Source organism: Amyelois transitella, chromosome 19 (genome assembly GCF_032362555.1).
Source record: "Amyelois transitella isolate CPQ chromosome 19, ilAmyTran1.1, whole genome shotgun sequence".
In the NCBI taxonomy this organism is placed as follows: Eukaryota; Metazoa; Arthropoda; class Insecta; order Lepidoptera; family Pyralidae; genus Amyelois; species Amyelois transitella.
In genome coordinates this window covers 7,129,016-7,142,812 of record NC_083522.1, presented here as the reverse complement: position 1 = coordinate 7,142,812, position 13,797 = coordinate 7,129,016, and the positions used below count along the sequence as shown (strand labels likewise).

Here is a 13,797-nt window from a genome sequence, read left to right as displayed (position 1 = left end):
AACTATAAACCGAATATCCTTAGACACCGCAAAGTGGCCCCCGGTCCGCCCTATACCTAAATAGCTCAATATCGTAACTTGCGTACATTTGTCAGGTCGTCCTGTCTTTACGTGGATGTAATTTACATAGAAACTGATTGTTTATCGAAGGTGAGCTCAGTGTTTTGTGAGAGGAGAGGACAAAAGGAACGAAATGACAAACAAAATGAACTTTCATTTAGAGACATTCTTTTTTAAACTATCATTCATATCTAAATATATACTCGTATGAGAGAGGATACTGATTGTAAAATTAATGGATAATCCACACCGTCGCCGGGTCTAGAAATATGTATATAATATTTTGCTGACCCTAATATGCCGGTATTTTTTATAGCTGCTATGCCGGTTATTTTCGCTCGTCAATGAATCTCTTTATTCCTGATTCGATCTTGCAGAGAAACACCGAGCATAGCTCTCTTCATAGCTCGCCGAGTGACATTGAGCCTATTTACACACAGTTCGATCATCACTGGCAACACGCGCTGGTCAAAGACCTTAGTCTTCAGATATGGGTGTTAGTACACTTTCTTAGGTCTCAAAATTAAAAAAAAAATGTTACAAAATCACTGGAATGTTATTTCAATCGAAAGCGGAAGAGCTCTCTCGTATAAAATTATTAATGCATCGAGTTCGAGCCGTAATTGATAGGACGAAAATGAAATTACCTTCGTACTCTGCGGTTCAGATAAAAGGCGGACTTGATTTTAGATAAACTGGTTATTTTGATCTGTTTAACTGGCAACATTATAAATATCGATGAGTATTAATTTGGTTTACAAATACACTTTACGTACCTTTATTGTTTTAAATCGTTAAGCATATTACATTAAGCGAGACTGGTTCTCAAGTCATGTATAACATTTGTACCAAGGACTTCTGTATAAACTGTCTTTGTATTTTGTTTTATACATATGTTTGACTATAATTTACCTATTTTTCTCAAAAAGACCAATAGAACTTTAAGAGTTGCTTAGTTCAGCTATCCAGGATTCATGGCCAAGGGCTTACTAATAGTCAGGAGGAAGAGAAAGAAGCTTAGATTCAGCTAGCCAGCCGTCATTTAAGATTCATGCGAAATAGAATTCGCGGAAATAGGCTACTTATTAATGTAACGATAAAACGAAATCATTACTTATAATATAAAGCTTAATAGCTTCACGTTTTGACATAAAATGGAATGGGTCGTTCCAGTCATGAAACCAGTTAATTCCGCTATCGGAAAATATCATTAAACAAAGCTATTCATTAAATGTTTCCCTTGGAGATATTAAAATTTATTCCGTTCGGAAGAACGTGATAGGTGGCCGGCGGATGAAACGGGGCGTTCTAAGAGGGAATACAAAATATTGAAGACTACAGAATTATTGACTGAGCGACCGAAGCAAGTGAGGGCTACAAATTAACTCGAGGCAAAATATATAATATAAAAGACAAAATATAAAATATACTTTCTATGTTTGTAACGTGATACTTTCGAACCTTGGTCTGCTTTTGATGGAATTTGAAAGTTGCACAGGATCTGTCAATAGAATGTTTACGTTCGTGTGGCAACAAAATCTGTTAAGTCGTTTTTGAGGTATTCCCAAGTGTTTGCGAGGTCTTAGTGAACGGCGAACGACTACTGCGGATAATGTATAATATTAACCAATTTTTATATGAACAATCTGATGATGTACCTATACTCACAATTAACGAACTTATGCAAAAAAGGAGGATTTAAGATCTAACATAAATTGTATGTCATTTCATAAAATATTCAAGGTCTACTATATATCTATACACTTTTTATTTTCGACAGCGTCCAGAGTGGCGCCTCACGACAAATTCCTGTTTGTCAGTTGACCTACATTCCGTGTATGTATGTATAATACGCTCTAGTTTTGTTACTGATCTCATCCGGATTGCAATGAAAGATAGAAATAGTTTCGCAAAGTTTTAATCAATGCTGGCTTGTTTTACAGTCTGAAATTCCCCGAGCGGTGATTAGGATTATCGTAACTTTCCCTTTAAAATTAAATATAAATCCAATCTATTCAGTACACTATCCCTTACAACGTAAATTAATGGCATTTTCTTTTTAAATAAGTACCATAATAAAAATCAAAATACCTATTGAATATTTTATGATTTATTCAAAATAGTTAATTAGTTTAAAAGATCGATCAATTTAGACATCTAAATTGATCGATCTTTAGCCACATGGCTAGAGAGAAATTCTTGAAATTCGTACGTGAACGAGAAATAAATGAGTGAGATATTATGACGTGCCCGCGAGCATAATCTAGCTTTCCATAAAAATAATACCCATTAGGATCAAACTCATCTAATAAAATTAATAATCAAAACCTTTGTAAGTCAGTCAAAAATTCCACCCCGACAAAAATCAAACTATACATATAGGCTCCGTTTGGTTTCAGAGTCACGCGTCAGAGTTTTATCGGCGCCTGCCATAAGCGCGTGCTTACAATTACACTTGTTTGTAGTCCGTTTCTATCCTATCCCTTAGTCGCCTTTTACGACATCCATGGGAAAGAGATGGAGTTGTCCTATTTTTTTTTGTATTGGTGCCGGGAACCACTGTCTGGCTATTGTGCTACTATTTTGAGCGACGTTGCAGGTGGCATTTCGTTTTTGTATTTTATTCATTTTTTTTTATTCATTCGGTTCATTGTTACGTTATTCATTCGGTTTGATTCGGTGGTAGATTTCGCTATTCTGCGCTGTCAAATATTGTCGACCTGACTTATAAACGTGGTAGTTTATACTTTGAAATGAAACGTAATACTCATTTCACAGCGATCCACCGGGCAAGCGCGGGGTTTGGAACGGGCTGGTCAACGGCGCGTCTTTCCAGCGTCACTCTTAAACCAGCCTTAGATTGTCTGAATATATATTTGAATCGTTGTGGCGTTTAAAACTAGAGACTCATATAAATTCGTGAGGAAGGCCGCACTACTTTCATTTTAGTTGTTAATTTTGAGACAGCAATTTGTAATGCTACCTTTTCAAACGTTGCATAACAAACACATTTCTTACTAAATAAATTTAAATATAAGTATCTTTTCATTTATTCATTCGAAAATCAGGGTTATCATCTTTATTACTGGTGTTTGTAAGAATTAACAAATAACACAGAGCTCCGCTCGGTTGTCTTATTATAAAAGTAACAAACAGATTAATTTCTTTACTCACAAGCATTACACTGCAATAATCATCAAACTTCAGAAATTATAGACATTTGTCGAAGTATTATAACTGATCATTTGAACACGGTTGTAGAAAGTTACGCTATCGACCGATTTTCAAAAGTACAGTAAGCTACAGTTCCAATGGACGCAATATATTTATTTTCCTAGTGTGTTCTTATTCAAAAGGATTTCTTTAAGTTGCAGTGGAATCTATTTTAATTTGGATTAAGTCTTAAACGATAATACGAATAGTTTCAACGACATAATTTTTCATCCCCGGCCAAACAGTGGTTCGAAAAAGTCTATGTAATCCAATAAATAAATACGAATTCGAAGTAAGTAAGAGACTTGTGTTACGAGGTACTACCGCTGCGCCACAGCGGCCGTCAAATGAATCAGGTAATCTGTAATCCAATAAATTAGGACTTAGTTTATTTACAAAACATAAAAAGTCCAGAGGTCTTCAGGACAACAGATTAGGGCGACTATTCGCCGATGGTTTATGGTAATGCAAGACGCTCCGTATATCGTCGGCTCCTTTGAACTGGTGAGTAATACAGAACTTAAAGGGCACAAAGACATTTTGTTGGGAGTCAAGAAAAAGTACGCTGTTTAATAGGAACGCAAGAGCAGCGCTATAGTTGGTGGTCGCCCAATATTTCGATGAAAAAAGTGTCGTTAAACCATTCAGATTCATTGAACCATGGTCACCCAACCAGTTCCCTGAATGTGAGGGATTCTTAACTTATTTTCCTTATTTACCGTAACCTGATTCTAGCTTCTTCATCTGCTGCCGACTGTACTTAAAACGACTTGCGAAGTTAAAGAATCATCTGTAGCTCAAGCCCTTGAGGATTTGATTATTGAATGTAAAGACGCGAAACTTTGCCACGTCAAAGTTACGGTGTTAAATGTGTGTTCCGCAGGGAGGCAAGTTTGGCCCACTGATTTATGGATTTACAAAACATGACAAATACATATTTACAAAGTAAACACTAGTCAAGTACAAATATTTTATCGGAAAAGTTCAGGAACGAGGGATTTTTTTACATGAGTTTGTTTGGTGTTGTAAACAATATAATAGAAACCGAATTATAAGTTTTGATTTCTATGGATAGAATGCATCCATATCTATAATAGAAAAAGCATGTATTTTAGATGGATTGTAATGAAATTTTGCTTGAATACTTACTCTTAGCTAAATATTTGAAATTAAACATTACATACATACCCATTCAGAATGATTTTCTAATCATCCTCTTTTCCCAAAGAAGGCAGAGACTACATGTTTCTACTTGCCATAATCACTGTACACTTTCGCATCATCCAGATTTATAACTCTCTCTGCTTCCCTCTTATTCTAGTATTGGCTGTTTTATTCTGTGAAACCCCGCGGCAGCAAAGTTGAGGGCAAAAGCTACTGTAAAAATAAAATCAAGGGAGCAACTTTATATTTTACAAAGAAAAGATTGATGAGAGAAAAAATATGCTAAATACTTTAATTTCACAAATGAATTGTGCTCTCTGTACAAAAAAGTTAAAACATTTCTCTTTGTAGGATGCTTTTGAAGGAAACCGTGGCTTGTCTAATTAAAGGAATGCTAACTTGACTGTGCTACAGTTAAGACTTTTACATTTGAAACGAAATTTGCGTTTGTTTTACAATCATTATAATTAACGCAGGAATCTTACTGAGAAATGATTTGTATTTATTTTTTAGATGACTTTCAGCAATTTATTCTTCTAGCCTTAGTTCCTGTTTGTATCCCCTTTTCACTGGATAGAACCCAGGTTACGCAAATGACCAGGGAAACCTAACCTTTATTTTATCATGGTTTCTAGTTGACTGAATGTGTAAGTTACCTCACGATGTTTTCCCTCACGTTAAGAGCATCGGTTAGCACTAAAAAAATGTATCAAACCCAGAAAACAGTAATTGGAACATGGCCGAGGGAGATTTAAATTTGAGAACTCACACGCATGACTTGTGAATTTAAACCTAACCTAACTTTAACCGTTCGACCAGCGATGCTCTTTAAAAAGACTGTCTTGATTCACAAATTAATTCACAGAGTCAACGCTCAGCCGGGTAAACATAGCCTGCTGGTTTGGCGATCACCAATCCAAGTTGATATTAATGGCAATGTGACCTACTTTCATTTGAATGCTGGAAGAAAATATTTGTTTTATTGCCGGCCTCGTGTTGTTGTATACATAGAAAATTTATACAGGCGAGTGTAAATGGAATCGTTAGAAGGAATTGGTCTAAAGGCGACGAAAGAAAAAATTCGTTTAGCTAAATTTAAAATATTGGTAAAATCATGTTAAAAGTGGCCTAACCACGGGACGACTCCATGGGACTAGTGAGGTAGACGGAAAAACTTGCTTGAAAAGGTAATAACCAAAAAAGAAACAAGTGTTAATTTCCACCTGACGTTAGTTGTCACCAATAGAGTGAAATCAGATTTTTACTAGAAGCAACTCCCATCTGTTTTCCGTTATTTTGTAGAGGAATTAACTCAGGCATGCAGAAAAGAATGTTGTTTATACAATTGGTACCTCACGCCTAAAATATCGCATATCTTTATTTTGGAGAAGCTTCTTTTTTAATTCTCCACTAAATTTTCCCGCGGCAAACGGAAAGTGCCAACTGGATCCGGCAGGTCCCTATTCCCGGAGCTTCGTATTCCGGCAATTAGAGGCTCAGACACCGGTACGTCCGTACCGTACCGGTTTAAAAAATTAAGCTTTATTGTAACTAGGTGTTTTATTCAAGGTTCATTTTTATGTTCTTTTCTACTGCTCAAATGAGAAATGCTTTAATATACATAAATAACGTCTTTATCACTTAGGAGTTTGACAGAGCCAACAGTCTCAATAAGACTAAAAGGTTGTGTTAAGCTAGATGGCTTGAAATGCTTTTAGGATGTACAAAGAGATTTCAAGGGTTAGTTATTTAAGTTCATATTTGGCTCATATTGTAAGAATATCCACACCGACCATCAAATTCTGGAAAAAATAAAAATAATATAACGAATTGCAGTCCAAAAGTATAACTTTCGGTTTACCCACAAAGTGCCCAATTCAATTTCGATTGCCCACCAGTTAGGTTAAATTTAATAACTTGACCCCGGTAAGAGCTTTTGGAGGGTTGCTATCTGTTTACTCGCCGGAGAAAGGGTTGAACCCTCCTCTGGCTGATTAAGTGCTTGAAATCTTTGCTTTCATCAAAAATCTATACGAAATTATATAGCTGTCGTAACAAGAAATATCTCATTTAGAATAATATATATAATCAGGTATATTTTTATACAACAACAAAAAAAGGTAATTAACATCTACTAAAACATAGGTTACTTGTTTTGGTAAATAGTACCACACAGCTACAATAACATGGGGAAGATGGTTAGAAATTTTCATCAGACTTGAGCTGATGACTGATGTTTGACTTTTTGACAATCAAAAACTAAACGGACTTCTGCCAAGGACTTTGGGGAACAAAAATAGAATAATCGAGCCGAAAAAAGGGTGACATCAACCAAGACAACACTTTTTTTAAAGGTTCCTTTTTCCTAGGTATATTTTTTTCATTTTCTTACCCATCAGACCTGACGTTACGTGGTTAGTAACTTTATCATGCACCAATGGCACATACATCCACAATTCACATTAGACTTAAATAAACAAAAGCGCTAAAAACTGGTGAACCAAACATTCCTGCACATATGTTTAGCACCGTGTAAAACTACTCGTATGTGAAGATCCCGAGCTTAGTAGCCCATTCTTCTTCTTGGTGTGTCCACATCCTTTCAACGATAATTAAATTTTACAACAAGTGACTGTCATCAGATCATCCTGGGTCGTGGTGGATTAGTGCAGGATACAGAAGGCAGAATAGCAAGTGCTCAGTTGTTTTGGGAGAGGCACCACGCTTACATAATTTTTGTTTGTCAGTTATAAATCCTCACATAGTTAGAGGCCCATTACTAAGAATGCAATGCTACTATAATGAGAAAGGAAATAAAAGATTCCAAAGCAATGCCATGAGCGTAGGAACTTAAATTACATTTGCGATGCACCTTAAGAAAATTTAATTTGTGCGGAGTAAGATCACTATTCATTTAAGTGGATTAGGTCGGACTTCCCATCGCTCTACTTCAACGGTTAATTGAAAATGACTATATTCCTTTACTTTATCTACTATAACTACATTTACAGAAACTAAGGGAATAACACTTTACAAAAAGCCATTATCCAAACCATGGAGGTTACAGAATAACTCTTGAAGGTTTTATCTGTCTAAAGTATTTTTGAGGGTCGTAGTAAAAAAAGAAATACAAATCTTTTCTTTTTATTATTTGAAATGGATAAGTATGCACACTTTTCGTTGACTTAGTAACCCATAACTCAAATCTTGAACTATTTTGGAGCTAACTTTGTGTAATTCGTCCGGTGGTTATTTTCATTGATTAATAAATGAGTTTGCCAATCTCTTTAAGTGCACGCTCGAAAACAAGGTACGTACCTTTTTGTGAAATTTTCAAAAGACTGTGCGTTGATATAACGGTAATCAGTGTTATTTACATATTTAGATTTATTAACATTAGTACAAAAACGTGTACTCATTAGCCACGTATCCGCATCGTGTTGCGTGAGCGCAGACGAAAATAGCTTAAAAGGCGTTTGGCCTCTCCTAGGTCAAGAGAAATGACGTAGTGTACGTACATATTCGAGACACATGGGCGACTTTTCAATAAAATTATCCGTTAGAGAACATTCAGGCAATGTTAGATTCGAAACATTTTTAAATTGTATTCTTTAATATTAGAATATATACTATTGCCGTGTGGTTCTCGGTATCGATAAATGATATGTATGTTTATGAAATATATTGAGTACGCACCGCGTAAAACTAAAATCCCGCTAATCTTGACAAACTTAACTAACTCCCAAAATTGATTCTTCATTACTTAACTTATTGCTTCTGAATTACTTAAACTTATATTTACTAGGACCGCAAATTAAATCTGGGCATTTTGGCAGTTTAACGTGTGAAAGTACATTTAAAAATGTATAAAACTGCCTACAATCCCAATGATATTTCAAATTTGCATAGCTGTAAAATTTTCACATAGTAAAGGAGGAATGACCGTTTGCCGACAATTAAAATTCACAGAGTCTTTCAACTTTTAACTTGAAACTTTGAAATTTGCATGAAAATTCACTTTGGTGTAATTTTCCCTTTTCAGTTAATTCTGAAGCGGTGTAAGTTAATGGTTTATCTTTTAGAAATCTGTCAATTTAGTTATTTAAATTTACTGGTGGAGATTTGTGGTGCAATTTTAGTGGTGTTGTACGAGTAAGTATCCTAATCTATATCCCATTAAACCGCACATCCGATTTTGATGAAACTTGGTACAGATATAGTTTAGACCCTGGGTCCAGTCTAAAAGTCTAAAACTCTAAATCTGTTTCTCAATTTATTCATAGATAAGATTTTTAATGGCTTAATCCAATGCTTTCGGCGATACTTACGGCGTCGAATGTCAATTTTCTTTACAAATCATTAATCACATGAGTGTAAGCGTTGCTACATATATCATCGTATCACACAAATTGCTGACTAATATCGTATCATATTAAGTTATGTAACTCTGTAAATGTGATGTATTTTTTTTCCAGAGGTTTCAATCTTAGTGACAATTTTCAAAATATTAAAACTTAGCCTGTGTTACGCCTGACAATATAAACATTGTACTAAATTCCATCAATTCCACGGAAACTTCGCGTTAAAGTAATTTTATATGTAGTCATCATTTTAGTGCTTTCCATCTATTATTTGTTGCTTGAGGAAACTAGCGTTTTACTAACAAACAACAAACACTATCATATTTACTAAACTTGGAACCTAAACATAATGGCCAAAGTTGTTGGAACTGGGGACATATGAAATTTTTATCGGCGCCCCAGGCAAGAGTGTCGCCGCTTATCTCGATTTTAAATCTCCACTCCGATACCTCTCGATTCTCGATTCGTGTCATTTTTACTCGGATGCCATTTTCGAAGCGACGACGTGCCTATCAGAGCCTATTCGACGGTTATGTGAGTGCCCTCACAATATGTCTTATCTGCTTTATGAATGGCTAGCAACCTATCACTATCTCAATTCCATCATTAAGCCATACAGCTGAATGTGGCCTTTCAGTCTTTGCGAGATTGTTGGCTTTGTCCAACCCGTATGGGATCAAGACTTGTTTATCCAGTATTCGTCTCTATCTTTTTGGATAAAAACAATATAATAAAGAGAGAAGAAAGACATATGCTTTCTGCTATGGTTATTGAATGGCGACTGATAGGCACGTAAAGTTGCGATAGATATATGTGTCCATACGCTTTGTTGTCTTTTTTTACGTCCATAGGAAAGAGATGGAGTAGTCCTATCCTGAAGTGCCGAGAAACATACTTATTATATAATGTATGTATTTATAAAGATGAGAAGTTTTTTCAGAATTGATTACCACTAGGTGATAAATCTTTTATACATTTTTTAGCCTCAAGAGGAATTTATTTCCTCTAAGTATTAAATCTTTGTTATAATCAATCATCATTTGACGCAGAGTAGATTGTTATTTGAGCCCCGATGAGTTTGCTTTTAAAGAATATTAAGTTTTTTTTTAGAATCTTGGTAAAGGATAAGATCACATAATAACCTGATGAAAATATTTTTATCGCTAGTTATTTTTTTACCTTTTGGTGAATTGAATTCATTATTAACGAGTGAATATCGGCGGCCTTCTTCATCTAGAGAAAAAATCTAGAGAAAGAATCAAAGGCTATTTTAATTATTTGGCTTAATAATGAAAACTCATCGTTTTCAAGAAGAAATCCAAGTTTATAAGCCTTAACCTTGATTTGACTTTAACAATACCTATGCGAGGAAAAAAGTAGCTATCATATTTTTTTTTAAGTACAGCATACTTAGTATGAATAAAAATATTTTGAATATGCATAACCACATTAAAACATAAGAACATGCCTTTGCCCATTAATGGAGGACTCTCCACTTAACTCCACCGACAAGAGTTAGCACTTAAATTTAAGAAGAAGATGTGTGGAAAATTTCGCTTCCTTTAAGGTAGTGTGGTAAAAAGATGTAAGTATAAATATATTGCAGAACGCATTTAGCAGTCATAGAATAGCTATTTGTAAACATCCGTGTTCTGAATTGGCATCTCATTCGATTCCAGATGTACCAGTATATGCGAGTAACATTTTATATTTAGCAGTTTCAATGAAGGAGATATGAGTTTTATGACCGTAAAATGTATTTTACTGTTGAATTCATATACTATTTATTGTTCTTGGGAATTTTACAACTTTGGTAACGAACCTCGATCTATGAAACAGAACTATCTATGAATTTGACCTGAGTGTGTCTTAAATAAACAGTATTCAAATTCCACAGTTTACCAAAATTAGATTGAATGCGAACCTATGATCATACGGTAAAAGATATGCCTTCTTGGGATAACCTCTTCGTAATTGAAATCATATGAAATATTTTAAAGTAAATACCATTGCCTTTTTTTGGGAAATTATAGTTCTAGATATCTTTTTCACCATGAATCAAGTTAATCAGCTTCTTCTGTTTACTAAGGGGTCAGACGGCTGTCGCTTCCCGTAATTAGCTGACCTTTCCTCTTATCAATCATGAAAGAGTAAGGACGCAACAGGAATAAACGATAGAATGGAGATTGAGGTCAAGATTCGAGTCCCCAAAACCAACGAGCTTGCATGAAGAGAGTTATGAATGTGGATGAAGCAGAAGAAGTATGTAGTGATCATGGCATTTGGCAAGATGTAGTCCCTGCCAACACCTCCAGGGAAGCGGCGTAATTTATGTATGTATGAAGATAAAAGTGAATTTACTGTAGTAAGTCCGCAGCTCTTCCGTGTGAAAAGAAAATTCCCGGTAATTTCTATTTCCGCGGGAATTTCGTAGTACTCTCTCTTAATGCATCTCTAGACCAAATCATCAACCAAAATTAAAACCTCTAGTCCAGCGGTTTGGGCTATCCGTTGTTTGTCCTGTGGGTTTGTCATAGTCAATATGTACTTATAAACTTATTTACTTTTAAAGTTTCAGAGTTGCGTCTGCCGCATGTAATTAAAGTCTGTGTTACAAGGTAAAATTTAATTTGTTTACCTATAGTTTCCTCCCTCGGCATTCTTGTAGGCTGTCACCATTCGAATCTCAATTCTATCATTAAGCCAAACAGCTGAACGTGGCCAGTCAGTCTTTTCAAGACTGTTGGCTCTGTATAAGACGTTATTATATGTATGTATGTATAGTTTCTATATATAAATTGTTCCGTACAAATCCGTTTAGTAGTTATTGCGGGAATGAGTATAAGCTATCGACACGAAAGATATTTAATTCGTTTCTAAATAATGGTCTCTCTTGTGTTTTACAGTTTCTATGTTTTTCACGAGCCACACAACACAAATTGAAAATGTGGTTGTTTTAATGAAATCACAACTGTCAGTCATCTTTAGATACTCATTAAACTTTTGAATTCAGTGTTGACAAAAGCGCAGCTAATTATTAACCAACGTATAATTATGACAGAAATTTAAGGTAAAGTGTTAATTAAAACAAAACGGTACAATGAACGGCAGAGAAACATGGCAAAACCAAAATCATAGGTCAGGTTTCTTTGAATTTGACGGTACAAAAGCAGTTATGTAAAAGTGATAAAAATGAGAATTCGTTATTTTTTCCCATGGATGTCGTAAAATGCGTATGTGATCGGCTAACAACCAGTCACTATTTGAATTTCGATTCCATCTTTAAGCTGAGCGAGTCCAGTCTTTCTCAACCTCAGTTAGCTCAGTCTACCGCGTAATAATTAGTAGCCCCGACGTTATAATTAGTAACAATTTAAACTTCTTTACCTCTACAAAAGATTTTAAATTTTTTTTTACCATATAGCCCGTTGTACAACTTGAAATCTCGACTGGGCAAAAACAACCGCTAAAATAATGATTCGTTCATGAAATATGCAAGATAAAAAGGATAACCAATGCGGCTTAGTAATGTCTGCAATAGTATAGTCTGGCAGCGAGGAAAAAAATATTTACCAATCACCAGTTACCTCTTTTCCCGCGAAGTTTGTATAACAAAATTAAGGAATAGGCATATCAATCTGTGTTTTTCAAACTGTGCGATATAGATATTATGCTGTGTGGATATTGTTTTCGCCTGTGTCTGACCCGCAGAGCAATATAGGCTTCCGGCGAGCCCGTGTGGCCATAAGGTCTGATTGAGATTGTGACAGATTAAAAGTCAGTTGGTTTTTTTTTTATTTGTTAGAGAGACACTTGCTTGGTAAACTGTTTTTTTAGCTCCCTGACCTGACTAGAACGAAAACAAGAACGAAATAAATAGGTATTTAAGTAAATGAGTTTCTTCGAAAAATTTACTTACCAAAAGATATGAGGCCACTGTTCAGCATTGTCAGCTTAATGCTATTAGGGATGGACACCAAACTGGTGGTGCCAGTCGACCTCATAGTCTCCTTCTTCTTCGGCTTCTTCTCCAGGTCATACCTGGTGGTAGACCTGGAGCGATGCTTCCTCTGACTCGTGGTCACGGACGCACCACGCTGTCCTGTCCTCGAGGACATCTTTGCCACAAATAAACGACCACCAAATAAGAAAAAAAAAAGAAAAATCACGCGCAACTCATTTCACGATTCCTGAACTTTAAAAAAAAATATATACACAAGTAATAACTATATCTAAGCGTAGTAATAATAATTAATATAAAAATCACTATTTACACTTTGTACAATTTGACACTGATGTATTTTTAACACATTTTCTTTTGTATTTTGTTTTTTGGTTTTAGTACGGGACAGGTTTACGCGATATCATAATAACGCGGACATTTTTAAAGTGAACACTTTTTTTGTACACTCAGCCACCCGCCTCCTGAAACAACAGAAAGAAACGTAAATAAAAATTAAAATGGTACCTGAAATAGATTAAGTAATTTATTTTTTCGTAAAATATAATATGTATTCTAAGTCCTGAGGGTCTTTAATACCTAATAGCCTTCTCATTAATTTCGGTAATCGAGCTATACATTTATATTTTGTACAACAATGTATAAATAAATATCTTGAAAACAGTTAATAAAGCCTTTTTTATGTATGTTTATGAAAGTCTTTATATGAAAGTTCCCCTGCAAAGATCCGTCTGACCACCTCAGCTCAGACGGGAGTCGCTTCATGTAAAAACCAGACTAACCCAACCAAAAACAAGGAATAAAACCACGAGGTGGAGAAGCTAAATGTACTCTTTACACGGGCTAGTCAACCTTGACTAGCCCGTGTTTTCAATAAAATCTAAATATTTATGTGCAATAAAGTAAATTAACTACAACAGCTGTATTATCCATTTTTTTCTGCATAAAACTATAATTGTCCGTTTTAATATGTTTATTCATTTCTATACAGGCTCATCATAATAGTTTCGTTAGTTGGTTTACAGTTGGATATTCACT

At 35.1% G+C, this 13,797-nt stretch overlaps 1 protein-coding gene across 1 annotated transcript in view; it reads right to left on the bottom strand.

Annotated features, from left to right (window-relative positions):
* LOC106132582 (receptor-type tyrosine-protein phosphatase kappa) overlaps positions 1–13,797 on the bottom strand; it is a 112,646-nt gene that overhangs the window by 41,280 nt on the left and 57,569 nt on the right. Inside the window, exon 2 of the mRNA XM_013332032.2 lies at positions 12,718–13,223. Within this exon, the coding sequence (XP_013187486.1) occupies positions 12,718–12,916 (199 nt within the window). The 5' untranslated portion in view covers positions 12,917–13,223. The remainder of the gene's footprint in view (positions 1–12,717; positions 13,224–13,797) is intronic.